This window comes from Protopterus annectens, chromosome 13.part0, assembly GCF_019279795.1.
Source record: "Protopterus annectens isolate FY-2018-M chromosome 13.part0, PAN1.0, whole genome shotgun sequence".
NCBI classification, from domain to species: domain Eukaryota; kingdom Metazoa; phylum Chordata; order Ceratodontiformes; family Protopteridae; genus Protopterus; species Protopterus annectens.
In genome coordinates, this window is record NC_056747.1 from 663,402,096 (window position 1) to 663,428,472 (window position 26,377).

The 26,377-nt window shown below is 43.7% G+C and overlaps 1 protein-coding gene across 3 annotated transcripts in view; it reads right to left on the minus strand.

The window, feature by feature from the left end:
- Window positions 1–26,377, minus strand: part of SLC43A2 (solute carrier family 43 member 2) — a 293,798-nt gene that overhangs the window by 27,126 nt on the left and 240,295 nt on the right. For all 3 annotated transcript variants that reach the window (XM_044054351.1, XM_044054352.1, XM_044054350.1), the window contains 3 exons: window positions 26,139–26,277; window positions 25,514–25,643; window positions 8,284–8,357 (listed from right to left, as the gene is read on the minus strand). In XM_044054351.1, the coding sequence (XP_043910286.1) occupies window positions 8,284–8,357; window positions 25,514–25,643; window positions 26,139–26,277 (343 nt within the window). The remainder of the gene's footprint in view (window positions 1–8,283; window positions 8,358–25,513; window positions 25,644–26,138; window positions 26,278–26,377) is intronic.

Below are 26,377 nucleotides of genomic sequence, written 5' to 3' on the forward strand. Positions count from 1 at the left end.
TCTGCCTAACATACAAAGCTATGTCAAACCCAGAGCTGCTGGACATGCTCCACTTAAAGAAATCCCAATCCCTCCGAGCTACACACTGTAGGGACATAAACCTTGTCACCACAACAAACAGAATATGCCGGAGGGATAGATTCCTGTCCCAGAGACTTCCCATACTCTGGACAAACTACCTATCTATATCAAACAAAGCTCCTCATTAGCACTCTTCAACAAAAATCTTGATGATTGGATGAGAGATAGGAAATTCACCCCAGGGATCACTTCTGCGGCTCTGCTTGACAGGGGCACAGGAAAATAATTTTCTTGGGTGGCAAAAGCCAGGGTACCGTTTGGCAAGGCTTATATAGGCCCTAGGGCCAATAGCCTAGTACCTGCCTATGAACCTAGAGACAGGCACCTTTGATTTCAATAAACTGAAATGTCAGAAAAGTATTTTCAGTATCTGGTAATCTGAAAGGTGACTTAGAATGTTACAGCTGCTGGATTTTTAGACTGGGTGTTTCAAACTTTGCATGGTCCCCCCCTGACCTTTGCATAGGGTATGACAGTAAGTGACATTCTGGCCAACGTGAAATGCAAAATTATGTATGCTTGTACCTGGTATTCTACTGGTGCAAAGCATCATGGGAAGAGTACTCAAATCATTAGATGTAATGGGATCCTATCTCGCCTACATTCATAACTGATGGGTTCGGAGCCGATCCGTCGGCTCCGACTCGGCCACTATACACTAGAACAAAGTCTCTCATTGGCTGGGCTACCCCTTATCCCATAATGCACCACGCCTGCTTCTCCAGATCTCGTTTGCCGCTTTTCAAGCCAGACGTGGTCTCGACTTGGCTGGAGCTAAGTGTTTTTTTCTTGACCTTTTGGTCTTTTTGGACTAGGGTTTCTGTCAGAATTTAAACAGCTTTGTGAGCGTTTGTGGTCAGTTTGGTGTAAAATTAAATTTTATTCTTTTTCGCGCTACTAGTGTACTGGGCAAGGCCCATTTAAGTTAGAGGGCCTTTGCCCTTATTGTATGTTTATCTAATTTTTCTTGTTGTGTGACTGAAATAGTTTTCGGGCTAAGCCCGTTTAAGTTAGAGGGCTTTTGCCCACGTAGTTCCTTTCTCTGTGTTTTTGACCTGTTGTGTCGGGCTAAGCCCGTTTAAGTTAGAGGGTTTTAGCCCATACATTAGTTACTGCTTTTTTCTAGCTATCAGTTACCTGTTTTTTCTACTGAAAATGTCTAAGGAGCAAAAATCAGGGTTCAAAAAGTGTGCTAAATGTAGTTATAAAATGTCTATTACAGACAGCCATGCTGTCTGCGTGTACTGTTTAGGGCCTAAACATTTACAGGATACTTGCAGTGTGTGTCACGCTTTTTCCTCCAGAGTTCTCCAGGAGAGAAAAAACAAGCTGATACTTAGAGGTCTGATTAAGCCTTCATTTGAGGAAGCTTTGGCTTCATCTCCAGCTTCTAAAAAGAAGAGATCGTCGGCTCCGACCAGTCCGTTGGGCCCGACACCCAAGAAGCATAGATCGTCGGCTCCGACCAGTCCGTCGGACCCGACAGCTAAGAAACAAGGGTCGACTTCTTCTTCCTCGGCTCCAATGGCTTCGGAGCCAATGGCTGAAGGGTCTGCCTCGGTGCTTCTTCCCTCGGCTCCATTGGTGTCGGAGCCGCAGGTTAGTGCATCGAGAGGTCAATCACCTACTTCGGCTCTTTTGGTCTCGGAGCCGTTGGAGGTGTGCAGCTCAGACTCTTCCCCTCAGCTCCGGAGCCTCCTTCGGCGCTGACACTGTTGCAAATGGTCCCGGTCTCGGGTCTGATAGTGCTGGAACCCTTTCAGAGCCAATCCCCTGCTTTATCGGAGCCGAGGCAGAAGTCTTCTCGGCCCCAATCTGTTTCCTCCAAATCCTCTAGGTTGTCGGATTCGGATTTGGATAGGGTTATCCAGAGGCTGTTCCAGTCCCCAGTTTTTACTAAAATGATCTCGGCTCCAGCCCACGCGGCTTCGGAGCCGATTCCACATCCCATGCATCTGATTCCTCCTCTGACCCCGTTGGAGTCGGTGCAAGTAGAACACAGCAGAATCGTCCAGTCGGAGCAGGGACCCCCTCGGAGTTTCTCTGCTCCGACCTTCATTCCTACCCTGTCCTCGGTGTCAGGGTTTGGTACCAGGTCTTCCTCGGCGGAGGCCGAGGGCAACACTGTGGAGCTCGCCTCTTCAATGCCAAGTCTTCCCCTCGGAGCATCGGCCGTAGGTATTCCCGGTACCGCCGTGGTCTCTCAGCAAGTGCCCTCTGCAGAGTCTGGAGGTCCTGCTTTTGAGGCCATGAGGAGTGCGCTGGCCATGACCTTGCCGGTTCAGCAGGTTTCTACCTCACCGTCCCAAATTTTGGGTACTGGTGCCTCTGGAGACATTCTTTCCCACGACAGTGGGGCCCCAGGGCCTGAGGATACCCCCTTGGAGGGTTCCCTTCTTCCGAGGGGGTCCTTCTGAATCTGCTTCGGATGAACCCCCAAGGAAGAAACTGTGTAAGAGGTAGCACGTTGATTCCCAAGATGAATCCGTCACTTCAGATACTGACCTCGATGATGCGGAGGGGTCCCCTAAATCATCCTCGGATGACGTCTCCTTCTCGGATATCCTTGAGATCTTGAGACAGAGAGGTGATTGGCAATCCAAAGTCCCTACCGCTGAGGAGTCAGTTTTCCTCAAGGCCTTCGGGGCCCAACCCTCCTCCTCCTGGGTGTCTCCACCCTTCGACGAGTTATTGGCTCTAATCTCTCGGAGGGTGTGGGAACATCCTGATATGGTGGAACCGGTACCTGCCAGGCCCAATAAGTTTCTTTCAGCCCCTCCCCAGAAGGAATTCCTCACTAAGGGTGTTGCAGTTGATGCTATGGTGGTGGCATCTGCCACTCAGCAGGACGTGGCAGAGGCGTCAACGTCTATTCATCCTCCTAATAAGGATTCTAGGAGCATGGATAGGTACGGGAAGCATACCCTTTCTTCAGCGACCTTTACTCTGCGGTCACTGAACTATCTCTATCATTTTACAAGGCTCCAAAGGGACCTCCTCAAGGAGTTAGGAGAGTCCCTTGCTGGTAACCTTCCTGAGGTGTTAGCACAGACCGTAGGCGCCCAGATGACTACCCTATCTTCTATTGTCAACTCGTCCATGAGGCTCATTTCCTATGCAGCCGAAGGGGCGAGTAGAGCAGCGGGCACAGGAGTGGCTCTTAGGAGACAACCCTGGTTACGCTTGTGTCCATTCGCGGAGGCCTTTAAGTCTTCCTTCGCTGATGCCCCCTTTGATGGGTCTTCTTTGTTTGCACCCAAGGTGAAGGACACACTTACTTGGTGCGAGCAGGAGGGCAAGACCTTGACTGCCGTTGGGGCCCATTTTTCCGCTCCCTCTAGACCTTATCCCAAGGCCCAGAGAGGAGGGAAAATGTGGTTCAGGAAATCCCAAAAGTTCTTCTCTACTCCACCGAGTGATCCCCCCTCCAGAGGCAGGGGGGGGATTCAGGAAGACGCCACCCTAGAGGTGGCAGAGGCCCCCGTAACTCTGGAGACCGCGACTCCTTTCGTGATTCCTCCTACCCTCAACATCCCTAGGATGTTGCCCGGCTGTGCTTCTCCGGAGCCGGTCGGGGGTCATTTTGAGAAACACCCACAGGCTTGGGAATCGATAACCAAGGATCAGTGGGTGCTTCGCATTGTAACCGGAGGCTACCTCATCCCCTTTTTCAAGCCCCCTCCTCCTACAAGGAGAATCCTGGACGTGCCACCCAGTCAATGGGATCTGGCAGCCGTAGAAGTTTCAAAGCTGCTAAGCAAAGGGGTCATCCAGCCCGTCCCCGCCGACCAGATCGGATCAGGAACTTACTCAAGATTATTTTTGGTGCCAAAAAAGACAGGGGACGTAAGGCCCATTTTGGACCTAAGCTCTTTAAATCATTTTGTGAAGAAGTCCAAGTTCCGGATGGTCACCCTTCAGTCCATTCTCCCGTTATTGGAGAAAGATGTCTGGATGTGCTCCATAGACCTCAAGGACACTTACTATCACATTTTGATACGTCAAGAGTCCAGGGGTCATTTACGCTTCCACCTAGGAACCAGTCATTTCCAGTTTCGTGCACTGCCCTTTGGTCTCACCACAGCCCCCAGGGTGTTTACCAAGTGTCTGGCAGTGGTGACAGCTCACTTGAGAAGTCTAGGATTCCAAGTGTTTCCCTATTTCGACGACTGGCTCCTCACTGCCACCTCCAAGCATCTACTTATTCGAGCGCTGAGGGCCACAGTAACCTTGGGTCTCTCGCTAGGAATCACTTTCAATTGGAAAAAATCTGTGCTGCGGCCATCTCAGCGTATCACCTTTATAGGCACAGAGTTAGACACAAAAAGGATGCGGGCATTTTTGCCATCAGAGAGAATTCAGGTTCTGCAGTCACAAGTTCTAAATTTGTTACCCAAATCTCGTGTTCCTGCCAGACAGATTCTTCAGTTATTGGGCTCGATGGCTGCAACTATCCTCCTAGTACCATTAGCCAGGCTGCACATGCGGGTGCTGCAATGGCTATTATCGGTTCAATGGTCATACCAAGAACTTCCTCTGAACCACCTAGTTCTGATTACGGACAGTTGTCGTCGGGACCTCCATTGGTGGCTATGTCGGTCCAACCTGGACCGGGGGCGTCCTTTCGCCCTTCAGCCCCCTGTTGCCACAGTGACCATGGACGCCTCCCAGATAGGGTGGGGGGGTCATTATCTGGACAGATCTGTCCAAGGCACTTGGCAGGATTGCGAGGCGCGCCTTCACATCAATATCCTGGAAATGAGAGCGGTGCTTCTGGTTTTACAGGCACTTCATCATGCTCTCCCCCAAGGTACTATTGCGATTCTATCCGACAACATGTCGGTAGTTTGGCACATAAACAAGCAGGGCGGAACCAGGCCCTATCCCCTCTGCAGGGAGGCCATGAGAGTATGGCGCTGGGCCATAGCCTCTCGATGTTTCTTAGTAGCCACGCACATTCCGGGAAAAGCCAATGTGATTGCAGACAGGCTCAGCAGGACTCTCCTGTTGCCCCACGAGTGGTCCCTCAACAACAGAGTGGCTGCGCAGATCTTCGCCAAATGGGGTCTCCCTTGTTGCGACTTGTTCGCCAGCCCCAACAATGCGAAGTGCAGAGAGTTCTTCACTCTGACACCCTCTCAGGGCCAGTCTCCCAGGGACGCTCTAGCCCACAATTGGCCCCCGGGTCTGCTTTATGCCTTCCCCCCGATTCCCCTTCTCCCGAGGGTGATTCAGAAGGCTCTTCATGTCGGGTGCCACATGATTTTGGTCGCCCCACATTGGCCCCATCAGGTTTGGTTCCCATTCCTTCAGAAGTATGCAGTACAGGGCCCCTGGATTCTGGACCCAGTGCCGGATCTGTTGTCCAATCAGTCGGGACACTCTCATCCGTCCCTCCGGTCGTTGCGACTGGCTGCTTGGTTACTCCACTTCCATCCTTAGTTAGAGATCTTTCTCTTTCTTCGGAAGTGATGCACATCTTGTCTTCTTCCCACAAGCCGTCTACCGTTAAGCTGTATTCCAGCAAATGGAAAAGGTTTGTTTGTTGGGCCCAGCAGCGAGGCATTGATCCTCTTATGGCCCCAGTTCCGCAGGTCTTGGAATTTCTAGCTTCATTGTTTCATTCATGCTCTTCAGTCTCCACACTTAAAGTTCAACTGGCGGCTATATCTAATTTTCATGTTGGTACAGAGCCTTCTTTAATGGCTAACAGACTTTGCAAGTCCTTTCTTAAGGGAGCCTGGCTCCTCAGGCCTCCTATGGCTCATCCTGTGCCCCCTTGGGACTTGAATTTGGTTCTGGCCTCTTTAACTGCCCACCCCTTTGAGCCAGCAGCCACTTGTGATATAAAATTCCTGTAGTGGAAAACTGCCTTTCTAGTGGCAATAACTTCTGCTAAGCGTGTTTTGGAGCTTCAGGCTCTCTGTTCTTCTCCTCCTTATTTGATTTTTCACAAAGACAGAGTTTCCCTTAGATTGAATCCATCCTTTTTGCCTAAGGTAGCATCCCCTCTATGCATTCAGCAATCATTGGAGCTCCCAGTTTTCTTTCCAAATTTCTCTAATAGAGCAGAATATACCTTCCACCAGTTGGATGTTCACAGGCAACTGCGTTTTTACTTAGATAGGACCACTCAGACATGAAAATCTGATCAACTGTTTGTGTCCTTTGCGGAGAATAGGTTAGGTCTACCAGTTGCCAAAACCACCATTGCCAAATGGATTAAGGATTGCATCTCTTTCATTTATTCCCAGTCAGGCAGAGAGTTGCCTTTCCCACTCAGAGCTCATTCTACCAGGGCTATGGCCACCTCTGTAGCTTTTCACTCCAAAGTTTCAATAGATGATATTTGTGCGGCTGCTACTTTGTCTTCTCCGCACACCTTCATTTCCCATTACAAGGTTGATGTGGCTTCCCGAGGCAGAGCTTCATTTGGTTCCGCAGTTCTCAGGAGTGTGTTCCAGTGAGCCACCCGGGGTTTTTAGGTGCTAGGGACGCTGTCCCATCAGTCATGAATGTAGGCGAGATAGGATCCCATTACATCTTTTAGTTATGTACTTACCATAACTTTGGATGTATGGGATCCATCTCGCTTACATTCATACATACCCACCCTCCTTCCCCCTACCTTTTGGATTTGGAGGAAATATTGATCTTGCTAAGCTCTCCTCTGGAAGGGCTCTGGTTGGTTACAGTTATTGGTATGTGTTCTGTACCTGTATGTATGTATGTATGTATGAAAGTGAACAAACAAGATCTGGGGAAGCAGGCGTGGTGCATTATGGGATAAGGGGTAGCCCAGCCAATGAGAGACTTTGTTCTAGTGTATAGTGGCTGAGTCGGAGCCGACGGATCGGCTCCGAACCCATCAGTTATGAATGTAGGCGAGATGGATCCCATACATCCAAAGTTATGGTAAGTACATAACTAAAAGTTCAGACTGTAAACAACTCTAGTGGTTATTGATATGGCACATCATAGCACAGTACGTGTAGTTTAGAATTCCAGGAAAATAAAAAAAATATATATTGGTTCTTGCACTATATTTTTAAATAAAGAACAGAATTACAGCATTTGTGAGCTCTAGAATCAGTAACTTAGCTAGAAAAACCTCAAAGATGGCATCATGCAGAGGTAAGATTTGCTCCTTCAGACTGTAGAAAACAGAGGGATTAAGGTCTGCTACTTGGATCACCTGAGCTTGTATCACAGCTGCTCAAGCATGTAAGCTTTAGTCTTCAGCTGTCATCTTTCAGTGAAAACATACCATTAGTGAGATGTTGTTTCTCTCATGTGCTTCATGTGTGGTCCAAACTTGTAGCCTCCCTGAGAAACAGGAAGATAGGTCTCACACCACCTGTCAGTGATTTCTATTTCTCTGAGGTGTGATCTTGGGCTGAAAATAATAATGTAAGGAGGGATGGAGGTGAGTGGGTGGTACCCACCACATGGATATATTTAGTAGTTGCCCGTCCCAGTAGAAGAACAATCTTTTAATAATGGCTAACTGGCACATTTTAGGCATGAGCTCGTGTACCAGTAACCAGAGATTGTCAATACATCAACTTGTACAATATGAGCTACTTTTGCGACTAAAGTTTGGGTGAATCAAGGCAACGTCACAGAACTGGTACAAGATAAGGAGTGTTTCTGGCTTGCGTAGCTGATCCCAGTTTTAACATGTATACCAACTTTCCTAGGTCTTCATAAATATCAAAGTGGACCTCTGTCTCATTTTTCTTTTTAAATAAATGTTTTGTGCTACTGAGCCATGCGTATCCCAATCAACGAATCTTCTTCATATCCTTTTCTCCTTTGATTATGCTTTCTCAGGGGTTTGACCACTGCTAAACATATTTAATGCATGGGTGATTTGGCATGCATATAATAAGACTAGTATCACTTATATTTGGTATGCTACTTCAGTATATGTATTACCACTAACTTTCCAACCACTGAATAGGCAGGGTTTGCAAACTTCTCCAGCTTGGAAACAGGAACACTATGCTTGTTCCTGTCACTTCCACTCTAGCCAACATATGGAGTTTCTGTGTAAAAGGCATTGTGATCTTACTGTTCGCTACATTTTCACTTTAAGCTTTCCATACTTTTAGTCTGCACACATATCTATACAATAAACATTAGCTTGTGATTTTAAACAGATGCGAATTAAGATTTTTTTTTAAGTTATTTAATACTCACACTGCAGCATAAATGCCTCCAACTGCTGAGTGTATGAATCCTCTTACAATGGTATGCAAAATGAATGTTAGGATCTGAAAAGACATAAAGAAAGACAAATGCAGCAATTACATTTGACTGATTCATTCTAACACTGCATATGAAACACTAACAACCTAAAGCCTAGTGTACTTTGCTACAGTGTGGTTTAGGGATGGCACATGGGAGTATGCGTGGGCTCTGGAACAGACACAGGCTATGTACATACCTGACAGACATGGCTTTAGAGGATGGATACAGCATGTGTGTAACAGTGCACACGTGCAACAGTAGTGGCAAGTATTCTGAGAGAGACTATTGGGAATGGACCCCCCCCCCCCAGGTTGCACAGTCTTGGAATCAGTGTATTTAGAGATGTGAGGTTGTTGAGGGCAAGATAAAATACTTGTATAGTGTTCAGCTGTGAAAGCTGATGCAGTTTTTCGACAACGTTATTTAATCATTTATTATTTTAATTTTTCCAGTGCAAAAGTAGTAATGTGATTTAACAATGTACCACGAATCTTATTTTTTTAATGAAATGTATTGCATTATGGAACATATGAAAAATCCTGGCTTCGCCTACCATAGATTCTTATGCAAAGGTCCAAAAGTTCTACATCAACTTCCAGACATTGTGCCACTTCCTAGCTACCATATGAGCTGGTTTACCTTTGAATTGTTGGTTGCCATGTGTCCGACGTGCGTAACGCCGAAAGTATGGCTGCAAAATACAACAGTGCCGATTCACCATGTGTTTGAATGGCAAATAACGAATGCTTTTTTTTTGCCATTCAAACACATGGATCAAATGTTGGAAATGGCTTTCCAGCAAACCATTTTCATCATATGATCCTTCGAAGTTCTCCGTATTTTGGTAATACGGGTCGCACAACAACACGATCGCACATATCATTGTGTGACAAAACAAAGGTAAACCTATGAGCCACATGGGCATGATACAATGATCCCACTTCATGTGACTAAACTTTGCATAATGACAGGCTGAGCACACACTAGTGACACTAACCATTCTTTGGGGTTCTAATACTATGCTTGTTCATCTGTAGCACCCCCCCTCCCCCCACACAAGCAACAGGGCACCTCTTTAGCTGCTTAGTCTTGTGCCTTGCATCTAGCCCTCTGGTAACCTAGATCTGTTACATAATTGGGGTTATCATTGTTACATATATTCTGTCACTGTAGTCATTTGCAAGCTTGTGGATTACCTTTCTGAGATTTCAATTGGACATGGTGTTGCCATCTTTATAGTGCCAAATCTAAAACTGCATCTTTTGAGAGAATACTCATGCTACATATCCACTAGAGGGCAATACAAGTCAAAACTTGGATAAACAGTCTTTTCCGTTTACTTATATGAGAGATTGACTTGTGACTAGTTTTAGATAGCAACTTTAAGCACTGCCACAGTAAACATGAACATTGAGGCATGCTCCTTTCGAGCTTAGGATGACTTGATTACATGTAAAAGACTCGCCTGAGATACCCTTGCTGTAGTACATTTTATTATCTGAGTTGCTACTGAAGAAATTTGCTATGTGCAATGCAAGACTTCAGATTCCAAAGAAAAAGACATGCCAATAACTGATGTAAAGTGTTGCAAAGAAATATGTGTGTGGTGGTGGTGGTGGTGGTGGTGGCAGTATAGTGCCTAGGAAGGGGAAGTTGTCAAAAAGTGGAAAAAACAGACATGCTGTGAGTAAGTCTACACAAACATGCTTACTTTTAGAGTACTGAAGAAAATCAGCAGCCTGAAAAATAATGTGTTCTGCTGGCTTTTTGTAGTACTTTGTTTTTAAGCAAATCACAGAAAAAAATGTGAGACTTTTACAAATTTTATTTTAGGACAGACTGTAGAGTGATGACAAACACCATAAAAAGGAGAGCAGACACATACAGGGAAATACACTGCATTGCATTTCTCAGCATTGTTTACAGTTTCTTAGCAATTAGCACTTAAGAATTACAAACTGTGCCTTTCTGGAACCACTGTCAGCATTCACTAACAACACACTTGATCAGTTCTCACCGAAGATGTTTAAAGAAGCTTACCAAACACAAAACCTTAAATCAACTTCTACTAGTTTTGTAACTATGTCACAATCTTTCAACACTTATTTTCTAGGCCAGCGTACTGGAGAAGGGAAAGGGACAAACTGCACTTCAATGCTGCCAGCACCCTGAGTCTAACAAGTGTTCCAAGTTAACAGAAGGTCAGCTAGGGGCAAGAAATCAAGTAAACAGTAGCTGCTCTCCTCTCTGTGAGGTATCTGAAACTAGATGCTTCAGTGTCTGCCTGCTAGTGCGGAGCAAAAGGGTAAGGCAGACGATTTTCTTAACAATTCTGTACGACGAAAAAAAATTCAGAGTCACAAACAAAGGAACAAGATGTAGTGGATCCACCATGATAAACTGTATCTTGTTTAAACAAGTGATTAACTCACTGAACAACTCAACCCTTAAAAATGTCTCATCTCCACCTGACATTACAAACATCGTAAAACAGACATTTTCTATAGGGGACAAACCCTTGTGCAGCAATCATATGGATGACTGTCCCTGTGTTAACATTCTTGGACTCTGTCAAATACTAAGACAAACTGTGGGCATCCTGTGATGTAATCACAGCATGTTTGTGCACCTAGGGAGTTGGGACATTAAACACGTCAGCTGCAGAGTGATCAACAACTTTTTGTCTGGAGGGGGGACCCAATCAATAATGCTATTAGGTTAAACAGGCATGCAGATCTCTTTTAACTCCTAGATTATATGCAGCACACACTATCATGGAACAGGGTTGGGAGAGAGCATTGTTTTTCACTGAGATGAGGGCAACTCAATCACACTCTTAACAGATGGAACTTTCATTTCATATGAACACACGTAATTTGACAAGATCTCTAAAGGATGCCTGCAATACTGTGTAGAAGTCATCTCAAAATGTGGGCAAACAAATGTCTGTTTCATGTTCTGCTCCTTCCATGCAGCCTGTCTTTGATTCATGTACTTAATAATCCCATCCTGCAATTCCCTGTAACTCACATATCTTCATTACGATATCCTCCCCATTTCCTTCTATTCTGTTTGTTTTGCCTCTGTTACTAGCTGTCCCTTCTCTTGGAAACGTTTCCAACAATCCTTCAGTGCTCTTGTCCTCCTTGTCTAGTGTCTAGCACTCAAACATTTCTCCTGTCACACATTTTTTTTTACCAGAGTTCTAACATACTGCTTTCATTATTTCATATTCCACGTGAACCTGTAAATAAATAAATAAATAAATGTCAGTGAAATTAAAGTTGTTGCATTTCATGCACGGCAAAGCCCTGCACTCCAGTCAAATCTAAGGTCACTGTACCTCAAAGTAAAAGGACATTTCACATTTCAGTGAATCCCTCTCTAAATGCATTTCCACACTTAAGACTGTTCTCTTTGCTTCTCTTTACCTCTAGCCTTGTACTGGAGCTGCTATAAGATTCAGCCACACTGCAACTCTTTCAACAGTTGGTTTCCTGCTTGGAATCATCATCTTTCCCACTCTTCTCACTTCAATGTACAACCTACACATTTCTCATTACATCTCATACCTACAGATAATCACTTACTGTCCTGCACTGCTCTTCTCTTGCTGTCTGCTGTTGTACACCATTGTGCTGCTGCCCTATCTACCCAACCTTCAGTACTTGTTTACACTATCTACACTCTACCCATAAGGCTATTACTTCTCCCTCCCCCCTTTTACCCTTCCTACAACACACATAGGATATCTATTTACCCCTTTTACCCTTCCTACAACATGCAGAGGATATCTACTTATCCCTTTTACCCTTACTAGAACACACAGAGGATATCTACTTACCCTTTTACCCTTCCCACAACACACGGAGGATATCTACTTGCCCCTTTTACCCTTTCTACAACACATGGATGACATCTACTTACCCTTTTACCCTTCCTACAACACACAGAGGATATTTACTTACTGTTTTACCCTTCCTACAACACACAGAGGATATCTACTTACCCTGCTTCCTTCCTACAACACCTAAGGCTATCTACTTACCCCTTTTACTTTTCCTACAACACATGGAGGATATCTACTTACCCATTTTACCTACCCTTTCTACAACACACGGAGGATATCTACTTACCCCTTTTACACTTCCTACAACATATGAAGGATGTCTACTTACCCCTGTTGCCCTTCCTACAACACAGGGATATCTACTTACCCATTTTACCCTTTCTATAACACACATATCTACTTACCCATTTTACCCTTTCTATAACACATGAATGAGTGCCTCCCTGTTTGTTGATGTACCACATGACTGTGGTGTTGTCTGTCCTTATCAACAGCTGGCCTCTTTGAGAAATGGTCTGAACCTTTGGATAGCCAGTTTTACAGCCAGCATTTCTTTTTAGGTTGATGTGCAGGTGAAGTTGATCCTGAGTCCACAATCCTTGCACGCATTTGTCCAGCATGTGTGCCCCCATCCTAGGTCTGAAGCATCTGTTGTAATGCTCTGGCTTGCTTGACATCTGTGAAAGGGAAGGCCTGGGTTGGACCGGCATGTCTGGGCCCACCATAGGAACTCCTGTTTTAAGCATGGAATTAGTGGGATTTCTGTTTCGAGGCTGTGCCTGTGTTGGGACCATAAATTCGTGAGGTACCACTGTAGTTTTCTCATATGTAGTCTGGCAAATGGAACCAAAATTATGCATGATGCCATGAAGCCCAAGGCCTGCAGAACTTTTCTTGCTGTTAATTTGTTCAGCTTTGTTAGTGACAAGAAGTAAAGAGGGAGTTCTGTTTGTTTTTCTGTAGTTAGGAATGCCATTTGTCTCACTGTGTCCAATTCCGCTCCCAAGAATGTCCTTGTTTGGGATGGTATCAGTCTTGACTTTTGTAGATTGACTGTGTATCCCAGTGCTTGTAGCAAGTAAATGACCCTTTGCAAATCTGTTGTCAACTTGCTTTTGTTGTCCCCTTGTAGCAGGCAGTCGTCCAGGTATGGGTAAATATGAATTCCTGTAGTCTGCAGTATCGTTACTGATGCCAGGCATTTTGTGAATACTCTGGGCAGTAGATAAGCCAAAAGGCAATGCTGAGAATTGATAGTGCTCTGATCCTGCAAGAAATCTGAGGTATCTTCTGCAGATTGGTCGAATAGGGACGTGCAGGTATGCCTCCTTGAGATCTAGAGTTACCAGCCAACACTCCTTGCCCAGCATGGGAAGAAGTTGCTGTAGGGTCAGCATTTTGAATTTTGGGACAATGATGTATGTATTCAAGGTGGACAGGTGAGAATTGGTCTCCAACTTTTTCCTTTCTTGGGACTAGGAACAGTCTGGAGTAGAACCGCTGTCCTTGCTCTGCTGCAGGCACTTTTTCTACAGCTCTCATGTTTGCTAACTCCATTATCTGTTGTAAAGCTTCTGTTTTTTGATTTGGAGGTAGATTTGGCATTCCTCTTTTGACTGGTATAGTGTGGAAGTGGAATCGGTAACCTTGATGTATAATTTGCAGAATCCACTTGTCTTTTGTTATGTGGTGCCAGTTCTTTGCAAATAAAGTTAACCTTCCGCCTAGTGGAGCTGCTATTTGCTCCCTGGTAGGCGGTTTTAGGAGTAAGTCACTGTGGCTGTGTTGAAGAAGAGGCAGTGGCTGCGTCTGTGCCTCTGTTGTTACCTTGCCACTGTCGTCCTCTGTAGGCACTTCCTCTGGTTTGGTTTCTGCCTCTGGAACGTCTATTCCTGCCCCTTTGAAATCTTGTGGAGTCAGGAAAGGACCAATTCTTGGCAGGCCAGTTCCTGCTAAACCTTGGGTGTTGAACCTGCAGGAAATCTTTAACAGTTTGAACTGATTTTGCCTTCTCCTCCATTTTCTTCATAACCTGCTGTGCAGGTGCACCAAACAAACTTGTCTTATCCATAGGAGCATCTAACAATTTAGCTTTAACATGATCTGGTAGAGCTTGCTCCTTTAGCCATGCATGCCTTCTTATCACTGTGCCAGTCATGGCTGATCTAAATGAAGCCTCCAGTGCATCATAGCCACATTTTAAGGAATGGTTACTAACCTGTTGTATGTTATTTACCATTTCTAATACATATTTCTTGTCAAGAGCTTCATCAGTGGTTAATTTTTTTAGTTAACTGATCAAGCATAAACTCTTGGTATTGAATCATGTGAAACTGGCAGTTTAAAGCTCTAGCTGAGAGAGTAGCTGAAGTGTATACTTTTTTTACCCCATCTGTCTAATGCCCTTGCTTCCCTTTCAGAAGGAGTAGGGTTTTTAGCTATGGTCGCAGCAACTGCCTTGGGACCCTGGGATATAGTTTCTGGGTCTGCAAGGGGGGCCTTGTAAAGGTGGTGATGAGTGTCAGGCACCCTGTAAAATCTGTCTGGTTTGGCAGGGGCTGGGGTAATGAGTCTGGAGCAGAGCAGACATCATTAAAAGCGCCATCTACCACAGAAAGAACAGGAGGTATAGCTAAGGGCCTGTGTTGTGGAAGGTGCAGAAAAGTTCTAAGTCTTTTCCGAGTCTGAGAATTCTTGTTGCTGCCATTGGAACTGCTCTGCATGGCATGCAAGGTTTCCCGAAGGAGAATTCTTCTGGAGGAAGCAGCTGGAATGGATTCTTCAGCATCAGAATCCTCAAAATTAGAGAAAGGAGCCTCTGGCAGGTCAGTAATGTCTGATTCATCTGCAGAATCATCAGAGGACACTGGCTCAGGGGGCTCTGCCCTAGGTCTCTTATCTGGGGCTGAGAGGCCCTGTCTGGGTGAGGTTGAGATCCTCTAATTAAAGAAATCAAATCTTCTGCCAAGGTGAGCATTTGGGAACTAGAAGAGGGCCTGGATGAGGGTGGTTTAACAGGCACTGATTTGGTAGACTTGGCTGCTTTAGCCCTGGCGAAGGCCTTAATGGACATGGCTGCTGGAGGCCTAGCAGCACCACGTGCTGGGGTAGAGACATCCAGGGAATGGTGTCTGATAAGTCAGTGGGTAAAGTTTCAGAGGCCGATTCAAGAATTGTAGCAGGGGCCTCAAGTGTAGAGATAGGTTCGTCTGTACCTAGATCAGTTTTCTCGGTTTCGGCCGAAACCGAGACACTCGCGGTTTGCTTAAGCGTGGTTTCAGCCGAAACCGCGGACCGCGAGTGTCGGTCTTTTCTTTGCGTTTTTGGCAGAAAGTGTAGTCGGAGGTTCCGGCGACATAATGTAAGCAAAGTCAGAACCGAAAAACTGTTCCGCAAACTCCGACCGACGCCTAAGCGTTCGTCGGTTGAAGGAAGCACAGGCCGAACAGGCTGCTACGTCGTGGGCTGGGCCTAAACAAGGCAGACAGTAAGAATGGAAATCTTTATGAGGTATTTGTTTCCCACAGGTTAAACAATTATTAACTTTTTCTGACATCGGCTGAGGCAAGAAAGAGTCCCCAACGGGGTACTTAGCTTTAGAAGTCTTCGAAGTAGTAAAAATCTCTGGATCCGACCGACCGGCACTTGCGAACAGCTTCTGCTTCGGGCGCCACGCGGCAAGAAAGACTGAGGAAAATGGCGTCGGCTGATGCCTTTATACCCGAAGTCCAACAGAGATGACGTCGGATGGAGAGCGACATCAGCCGAAGCCGGACCCGGACTTTGGAATCCGGCCGACTGACGGGCTGCCTGACGACAGGACAACCCAGCTGTTATGACTGCAGATGCATCCATGAAGGACATCAACACGATCGCACATATCATTGTGTGACAAAACAAAGGTAAACCTATGAGCCACATGGGCATGATACAATGATCCCACTTCTGCGTGACTAAACTTTGCATAATGACAGGCTGAGCACACACTAGTGACACTAACCATTCTTTGGGGTTCTAATACTATGCTTGTTCATCTGTAGCACCCCCCCCTCCCCCCACACAAGCAACAGGGCACCTCTTTAGCTGCTTAGTCTTGTGCCTTGCATCTAGCCCTCTGGTAACCTAGATCTGTTACATAATTGGGGTTATCATTGTTACATATATTCTGTCACTGTAGTCATTTGCAAGCTTGTGGATTACCTTTCTGAGATTTCAATTGGACATGGTGTTGCCATCTTTATAGTGCCAAATCTAAAACTGCATCTTTTGAGAGAATACTCATGCTACATATCCGCTAGAGGGCAATACAAGTCAAAACTTGGATAAACAGTCTTTTCCGTTTACTTATATGAGAGATTGACTTGTGACTAGTTTTAGATAGCAACTTTAAGCACTGCCACAGTAAACATGAACATTGAGGCATGCTCCTTTCGAGCTTAGGATGACTTGATTACATGTAAAAGACTCGCCTGAGATACCCTTGCTGTAGTACATTTTATTATCTGAGTTGCTACTGAAGAAATTTGCTATGTGCAATGCAAGACTTCAGATTCCAAAGAAAAAGACATGCCAATAACTGATGTAAAGTGTTGCAAAGAAATATGTGTGTGGTGGTGGTGGTGGTGGTGGTGGCAGTATAGTGCCTAGGAAGGGGAAGTTGTCAAAAAGTGGAAAAAACAGACATGCTGTGAGTAAGTCTACACAAACATGCTTACTTTTAGAGTACTGAAGAAAATCAGCAGCCTGAAAAATAATGTGTTCTGCTGGCTTTTTGTAGTACTTTGTTTTTAAGCAAATCACAGAAAAAAATGTGAGACTTTTACAAATTTTATTTTAGGACAGACTGTAGAGTGATGACAAACACCATAAAAAGGAGAGCAGACACATACAGGGAAATACACTGCATTGCATTTCTCAGCATTGTTTACAGTTTCTTAGCAATTAGCACTTAAGAATTACAAACTGTGCCTTTCTGGAACCACTGTCAGCATTCACTAACAACACACTTGATCAGTTCTCACCGAAGATGTTTAAAGAAGCTTACCAAACACAAAACCTTAAATCAACTTCTACTAGTTTTGTAGCTATGTCACAATCTTTCAACACTTATTTTCTAGGCCAGCGTACTGGAGAAGGGAAAGGGACAAACTGCACTTCAATGCTGCCAGCACCCTGAGTCTAACAAGTGTTCCAAGTTAACAGAAGGTCAGCTAGGGGCAAGAAATCAAGTAAACAGTAGCTGCTCTCCTCTCTGTGAGGTATCTGAAACTAGATGCTTCAGTGTCTGCCTGCTAGTGCGGAGCAAAAGGGTAAGGCAGACGATTTTCTTAACAATTCTGTACGATGAAAAAAAATTCAGAGTCACAAACAAAGGAACAAGATGTAGTGGATCCACCATGATAAACTGTATCTTGTTTAAACAAGTGATTAACTCACTGAACAACTCAACCCTTAAAAATGTCTCATCTCCACCTGACATTACAAACATCGTAAAACAGACATTTTCTATAGGGGACAAACCCTTGTGCAGCAATCATATGGATGACTGTCCCTGTGTTAACATTCTTGGACTCTGTCAAATACTAAGACAAACTGTGGGCATCCTGTGATGTAATCACACAGCATGTTTGTGCACCTAGGGAGTTGGGACATTAAACACGTCAGCTGCAGAGTGATCAACAACTTTTTGTCTGGAGGGGGGACCCAATCAATAATGCTATTAGGTTAAACAGGCATGCAGATCTCTTTTAACTCCTAGATTATATGCAGCACACACTATCATGGAACAGGGTTGGGAGAGAGCATTGTTTTTCACTGAGATGAGGGCAACTCAATCACACTCTTAACAGATGGAACTTTCATTTCATATGAACACACGTAATTTGACAAGATCTCTAAAGGATGCCTGCAATACTGTGTAGAAGTCATCTCAAAATGTGGGCAAACAAATGTCTGTTTCATGTTCTGCTCCTTCCATGCAGCCTGTCTTTGATTCATGTACTTAATAATCCCATCCTGCAATTCCCTGTAACTCACATATCTTCATTACGATATCCTCCCCATTTCCTTCTATTCTGTTTGTTTTGCCTCTGTTACTAGCTGTCCCTTCTCTTGGAAACGTTTCCAACAATCCTTCAGTGCTCTTGTCCTCCTTGTCTAGTGTCTAGCACTCAAACATTTCTCCTGTCACACATTTTTTTTTACCAGAGTTCTAACATACTGCTTTCATTATTTCATATTCCACGTGAACCTGTAAATAAATAAATAAATAAATGTCAGTGAAATTAAAGTTGTTGCATTTCATGCACGGCAAAGCCCTGCACTCCAGTCAAATCTAAGGTCACTGTACCTCAAAGTAAAAGGACATTTCACATTTCAGTGAATCCCTCTCTAAATGCATTTCCACACTTAAGACTGTTCTCTTTGCTTCTCTTTACCTCTAGCCTTGTACTGGAGCTGCTATAAGATTCAGCCACACTGCAACTCTTTCAACAGTTGGTTTCCTGCTTGGAATCATCATCTTTCCCACTCTTCTCACTTCAATGTACAACCTACACATTTCCTCATTACATCTCATACCTACAGATAATCACTTACTGTCCTGCACTGCTCTTCTCTTGCTGTCTGCTGTTGTACACCATTGTGCTGCTGCCCTATCTACCCAACCTTCAGTACTTGCTTACACTATCTACACTCTACCCATAAGGCTATTACTTCTCCCTCCCCCCTTTTACCCTTCCTACAACACACATAGGATATCTATTTACCCCTTTTACCCTTCCTACAACATGCAGAGGATATCTACTTATCCCTTTTACCCTTACTAGAACACACAGAGGATATCTACTTACCCTTTTACCCTTCCCACAACACACGGAGGATATCTACTTGCCCCTTTTACCCTTTCTACAACACATGGATGACATCTACTTACCCTTTTACCCTTCCTACAACACACAGAGGATATTTACTTACTGTTTTACCCTTCCTACAACACACAGAGGATATCTACTTACCCGTTTACCCTTCCTACAACACACGAAGGCTATCTACTTACCCCTTTTACTTTTCCTACAACACATGGAGGATATCTACTTACCCATTTTACCTACCCTTTCTACAACACACGGAGGATATCTACTTACCCCTTTTACACTTCCTACAACATATGAAGGATGTCTACTTACCCCTGTTGCCCTTCCTACAACACAGGGATATCTACTTACCCATTTTACCCTTTCTATAACACACATATCTACTTACCCATTTTACCCTTTCTATAACACATGGAGGATATCTACTTACCCCTTTTACCCTTTCTACAACACACAGAGGATATCACCTTACCCCTTTTACCCTTTCTACAACACATAGAGGATATCTACTTACCCCTTTTATCCTTTCTACAACAAACGGAGGACATCTGTTACCCCTTTTACCCTTCCTGCAACACACGGAGGAGATTTATTACCCCTTTTACCCTTTCTGCAACACAAGGAGGATATCTACTTACCCCTTTTACCCTTCCTACAACACATGGATGACATCTACTTACCCTTTTACTCTTCCTACAACACACAGAGGATATCTACTTTCCTCTTTTACTCTTCCTACAACACACGGAGGATATCTACTTAACTCCTACTTCCATCTACTTCTACTGCACTCTTGGGGAGGGTACAGCCCCTTTTACCAAGGCAGTTTATAGAGTTCTCAACTGCTGTACCTTGCTTCATGGGGGAATTCTAGTCTGACCTTTATCAATTACCCTAACAACATCCATTATAACATTTCATGTCACTTGATATATGCCTACATGCTCTCCCTCTCATCTCCCCTTGTCATGGAAAGGACTAGCCATTCTTTATGGTGACTATGAATGCTACAGCTTCTTGGTAACTTTAATGAGCATGTTTTCTTCACATAATACTAAACAGTATGCACCAGCATCATTCAGTAGTACAGTTTTGCTCTGCTAAACCCATGTCATAACCACTACTGCACAGCCCTCGCCAAGAACAGCTGCATTACCATTCCCAGCTCCATCTTTCCTTCACCTTGATCTCTAAATTGTTATAGATCAGCTAATACCCCACAATACTTTACTGTACAGCAGTAAATTATTACATATTCTCTCTGTCCTCTGCCTATCAAATCTCAATTTTCATGACCACTCACAGACTTGACTCTGAGAAATGTACCATTTTATGTAATTATTACTTGACTAAGGAATGATATCTCCACTCTGTCATTCCATAGCCTTCATTCTTTTTCAGAGTACAAGGCACACGTGTTAAATGCCTCACTGTAAATGCCTCAAATTTGCTGCCTGAAATCAAAGGGTGCTACAACTACTGGATAGCATACTGGGAAAACTGCAGAATTTCATCATGTGCTTACAAAGTACTCTTCACTTTTTAAGGTGTATTAATCTGAGTTTTATTTATATGCTGCTACCAAATGTGATTTCATGGTTTTATCTTTGTGCTGCTCTAACATTACTTCTTAGCTGCATAGACTGTACCGATTCCTGTTCTGCTAGTTCTCATCATTATCCACCATATGTCACTCTGGACCTCTGCATGAGCTTGTGTTTGTCTTTCTCAGGTCATACCCAAAAAACTGTTATGTGATCACATCTGCCTAGTTAAGAAATTACTACAAAATACACACATATAAATAAACAAAATGAGTGCACCAATCTGCTTTCATTTTTCCATCTTATTGTCTTGGTGTGTTTACTTATTATAAATATTTGTGTGGAATTTTATTTACAGGTCTGCACATGACATCTAACTCCTTTGTGATCCCACTATCTGGTCTTATCTCCTGTACTTCTCAATTCATTAATTTATTCCACCACAGCACACCCCACTGACATACTGCTAGTGAGAACCAAGACAGTCATCATCATCAACTTTCTTTTTTCCCTATTTTTCCATGAGGTTGAGATGACACATCAGCTTCTTTCTATTCACTGCCATTCTCCTACCTACTTTGACAGTCATCCACCATTTTCAGAGACCATCATTAGTGGTCAGTAATAGCAATGGAGTCCTTACACCTAGAAAGAGTCCCCAACGGGGTACTTAGCTTTTTTCGAAGTCTTCGGTAGCTGAAATCTCTGGGTCTGACCGACCGGCACTTGTGAACAGCTTCTGCTTCGGGCACCGCGCGGCAAGAAAGACTGAGGAAAATGGCGTCGGCTGATGCTTTTATACCCCAGACGCTCTGACGTCGGGGAAAGTGCGACATCAGCCGAGGCCAGACCCAGACTTTGGAATCCGGCCGACCGAAGGGCTGCCTGAGGCAGGACAACTCATATGTTATGACTGCAGATGCATCCTTGAAGGACATCCAAGACAGTCATCATCATCAACTTTCTTTTTTCCCTATTTTTCCATGAGGTTGAGATGACACATCAGCTTCTTTCTATTCACTGCCATTCTCCTACCTACTTTGACAGTCATCCACCATTTTCAGAGACCATCATTAGTGGTCAGTAATAGCAATGGAGTCCTTACACCTAGTTTTGTCAGCACCTGCATGCAGTGCAGTAAAGCACGCATAATATATGCACGCTAACATACCTACACAGTGTCCAGAATAGCGCTGGATCTCTTAGGAATTTACACCCAGCAGGCTGTGGTACTCCTGTCACCTAGCTAGTGTAAGTCATGCGGTAGCTGTTACCCATGCCTTCCTCCTTGGATACCAACACCATCATCATGGAATGAGGCAGCCAAATTGCAGCTACTGAATTTCAACATTTGGGCTGTACCTCTGACTTTACCTGATATGTCAGGGCAACCTTCAGCATATGTGAATATCCTGCATGTGCATTAACCAGTCTATCAAGCTCTGAGAATGAAGGCATTTTTCTAAAAATGGACATTCGGCATCTCAGTGCCCTACATTCCTTCATATTCTAGTTAATCAAACCCTGGGACATAATATGGTACAAGCAGACCTGCCACTTAAACATCACCACAAACCCTAGCCAAATCAGTAACACTATTACTGCTACGCAGTTTGGGTTTTATTTATTACAAGTATCAATGCATTTGTGCCCTATGGAGGGTTTTAATCATGTGCATAATATGACTGAGGTCTGAGAGTACATGTTTGTGGATAGATGTTTAAAGTATTGCAAACTGACTATGATACTAACAAGGAAAGAACTGATGATTCTGAAAGGTGCTCCAGGCTAAATAATTACAGATTTCTGGATATTCCTGGGATCTGGGGTGTTAGATATGGAATGAAGTACGCAACTATAAATGTGAGAAATTAATAATTTGCATTTATGGAAATAACTGTGGATAAATCTAAGCTGTCCTTCACAGTGGACAGACGTCATCACATCATGTGAAGAAAACAGGTATAGACTGTAGAGTAAGCTTTGCTCTGTGTTGATAAAACTTTAAAACCTGTAGCAATGTAACAAGATTACTGTACAGGTTTAAGGTTAAATGTGCACCAGTATGTGGAGATATAGTGGTTGTTTACGTAGATTTCCCAACTTTAGTTCTAAAGAAAAGGCAGTCTTCTGTAACAGTTAAAAAGCTTCTGAAGATGACAAAGATTAAGAAACCCCCATTCTTTAAAATAAATGCTTGGAATGGTACACATCTGTTTTACACTGCTGCTGAAGCAGAAACAAGAGCTGGTAGACTTTGTGATCATCTCCAAACTGCACAAATCTTAATGTTCAGCTTGAACTTTTTTATGGCCATGCTGCAAATGGAATGGTACTTCATGTTATATCTGTGTTTGTAGGTGCTTGTGCAAGAGCACATGGGTTGGTTGGGGAAGACAAGTTCAGTTACTCCTAACTGCACTGTGTTCAGTTTAGAGAAATGCAAATGAGTTGCTAGTAAGCTTTTGGTCTATGCCATTCTTGCGTGTCTCAATTTTTTTTTTATCTCTGTAGCGGTACTACAGCTTGTCAACAAAATCCCCGTAGTGGTATCATCATTTCTCTGAATCCCCCCTACATTCTTCTAAAATATGTTACTATATAATTTGGTTCAGTATGTATTGCAGTAAACATAAATTAACAGGATATACAGGAATAAAAGACACGGTTTGTGGTGAAATATACCGAGGGATAAACTATTGACAAGTTTTGCAGGCCAGTGTGAGGCCAAATCAAGCAAAAAAGATTCTGGAACTTCAGAATCTATCCTAAAAGAGGAGAAAAGGGATATGCCAGTAGCCTGTTCCACAGGTGCATGATCAGAAAGGTGAAGTTCAACAGCGTTAGTCCTGGCACTTTAAAAAAATAAACTAAAAATTCAAATAGAAAAGCAAATTTTGAAACTCACACTTCCACTTCTCAACCATGTCTGCAGGAGGGCTCTGCCTTTCTGCACCCCCAACATGGGAACTGTCCACCCACCACCACCCCTGCTATTCTTATATAGCATTTCAGACAGCACTGTACCTTGGAATACAGAAAATGAGATACCACAGTCACAGAGTTAGTAAAAACCTCCTCTATCTGCACTTTTAGTTCTGGGGATGGCCAGCTGTGGCCTTCAGACATTTAACAGGTACCTACCTGAGCGACACAGAAATACACTGATATCAAAATGCTAATCTACCAAAAGTGAAAACTGTATTAGCTTAAAACAGTTCTTTCTTAGAGGGGTAAAACACCCTTTATCACCTGTATGGATCATTGTGACTCAGGGTAAGCCCTTGTAATTACTGGTGGCAAGATTACAGCTTTCTGCATCACTATGTTGCTAATGGGGCTTCTCACATCAAGTTTGGCTATACTGACAGTCCAAGTTTGAGCCACCAGAGTGCTGTGTAATGGTAATATCATCGCTTGGAATGAAGGTAAGGAGATGCAATGCAAAACTACACTTCCTAGCAAGCAGAAGCCATTATTCACATCCAGAGCGTGAAAACTGTCTGATTAATCTAAGTAAGTTGGAATCACACTGCAGTAGTGATGCCCAATTTTGTTCCGAATTAGCTGCAGTCACTTACTAGCAATCTGCAAATGATCTAAAAAAAAAAACACACTTTGTTTAGCACCACATGATTCTAATAATGGGGTTATCATCAATAAAATGGTCTGTCATGGCCCAGAGATCCTGTTGATAAGGCTGCCTTCAGAGCATGTATTTAGAGGCAAAGACTTCCTGAAGATTGTGCTGTCATTAATAAAACTCTTGTTAGGGAACAATTAACACAGTGATGGGGATTCGTCAACTGTCCCAGTGAACCCACTGATGGGGTTCTCATCAGTAAACCCCTATGTAAGGGTCCGGTGATGTGACCTGTGTCAATCAAATATTTTACTTGTGTTAGGAGAGTCCAGTGATGGGACTATTTTTGGAACAGTGATAAACAGTGATGGAACACTTTTTTTCAGGGCCTGGTGATGGAACTCATGGTAACAGAATGAAGCAATTAGGACTGGGTTAAGCAATAAAGCTCAAGAACCTGCCCTCAGGGTTTTACTGGGCAGTTGCATGAGTTGGACTGCAGAGACAGCATGAAGACTGATGGGTTTATCGCTATGGAAACATTAGGAAGTACAGTAAGTTTACACTGAAGTAACTACTTGGCCTGCACCTAGTACATGTTTGATGCAGTTATTTATACAGACACACAAATGCACTGAGGAAAGAACAGCTCTGTACTCAACTTCAAGGACTTCTGTAGGGAGCCCTAAAGCAGCTGTCCCCTCCTGCTTTCCTTGCATTTCTCCAAAGCTCCCCTGAATCTCTCTGCTAATGTACACCTCAACACTTTCTCTGACTGATTGCTTCAGTGCCCTTCTCTGTAAAAAGAAACTCTTTTTACAAGTCAGACCTGAACTTTCTACTTTTCAGCTGCCATGCATGTCCTCTGCCTTCCTTGCTGTTCTCTTTCCTCTCAACACCATTCCTGCCCAATCTGTGGTGATACGGTTGAGCCTGTCTCTCCTCCAGAGTCCTTGTGTTACTCCTGCCAATTCCGTCCTCCAGAGTGTACATTCTCAGAGTCGTCTGTCTGCTGGTCTGTCTTCAATCACACTTTATGACCCTCATCTGTACACTTTTTAGCAGACTGGACAACAAAAAGGCTTATAGACTGGAAAGGTTGGGATCTGGGATCTGCAAACGTTGTTTATCATTTCACTTTTAACAAATCCAGCCTCTTAAAAGTTATTAGGCTTCTTTTCAACATATCATTAACCACTTTAACATGTGTAAGGGTAATCACCCCTTCATCTAGCTTGCTTACAGTTCCCTTCATCCTGCAGTCTGTTTTCTATAACAATCACACTCAGACATCTATACACATTTTTCATTCAGTATCTCCACATACCTGTAGAGGAAGATTCTCAACAAGGCAGGTAAGACCAAATCCAACCAATAACAGGTTAGTGAAAGCAAATGCCCTGGTGGCATTTGTAAGCTTCTGAATCTGTCGATCACGCTTCTTCTTGGGATTTCCTCTGAAGGCATAACGGAGAAATTAACTACAGTTAAACGTGCTAGCTTTACAACAAATCAAACATCTTCAGAAACAATGCATTTTGTACCTCCATGGATTCTTTCTGAGTATTCTTTTATTAAAGAGGTATGTGCACAACATAAAAACACACAAAACCACGGCACACGCGAGCACACACACACACAAAAAACACAAACAAAGGGACACAGACAGACAGGCACACATATACAGACACACACAAATGTGGTCATAAACATGCACATCCATTTATTTTCATCCTTTTTTTTATTAAAGGTCTTGTTTTTTATCAGTTCATCTGAAAGCCTCCCCCTAATAATTAATGGATGGACTTACATGCCCTGATAATCTGAGACAGGTGGTTAGAATTTGCTAGCTAGCTGTGGTTGATATGGTGGTGGCAGTGGTAACAAGGGGGAATGTCTGCAATGTCTAAAAAAAGTATCTGATCTGTTAATTGTTCAAATCATGTACGTACTGATTGTCCTCTTTTGCATCTGTGTCCTGTGTTCCATCATCGCATTCCTTCAGCTTCCAGTCCATGATGTAACCGATTACAGGAGCTGTGACCAAACATAAAAGCTGCAGGACACCAAAAATGGAAGTGTATGTGTCCACTGTAGAAAGGAGAAAAATCGGTAGGCAGTGGTTAGGAAACTGTTCGGTAGAGCAATCAATTCACAACAATACAGACTACAAACTAAGACTATAAGGTTG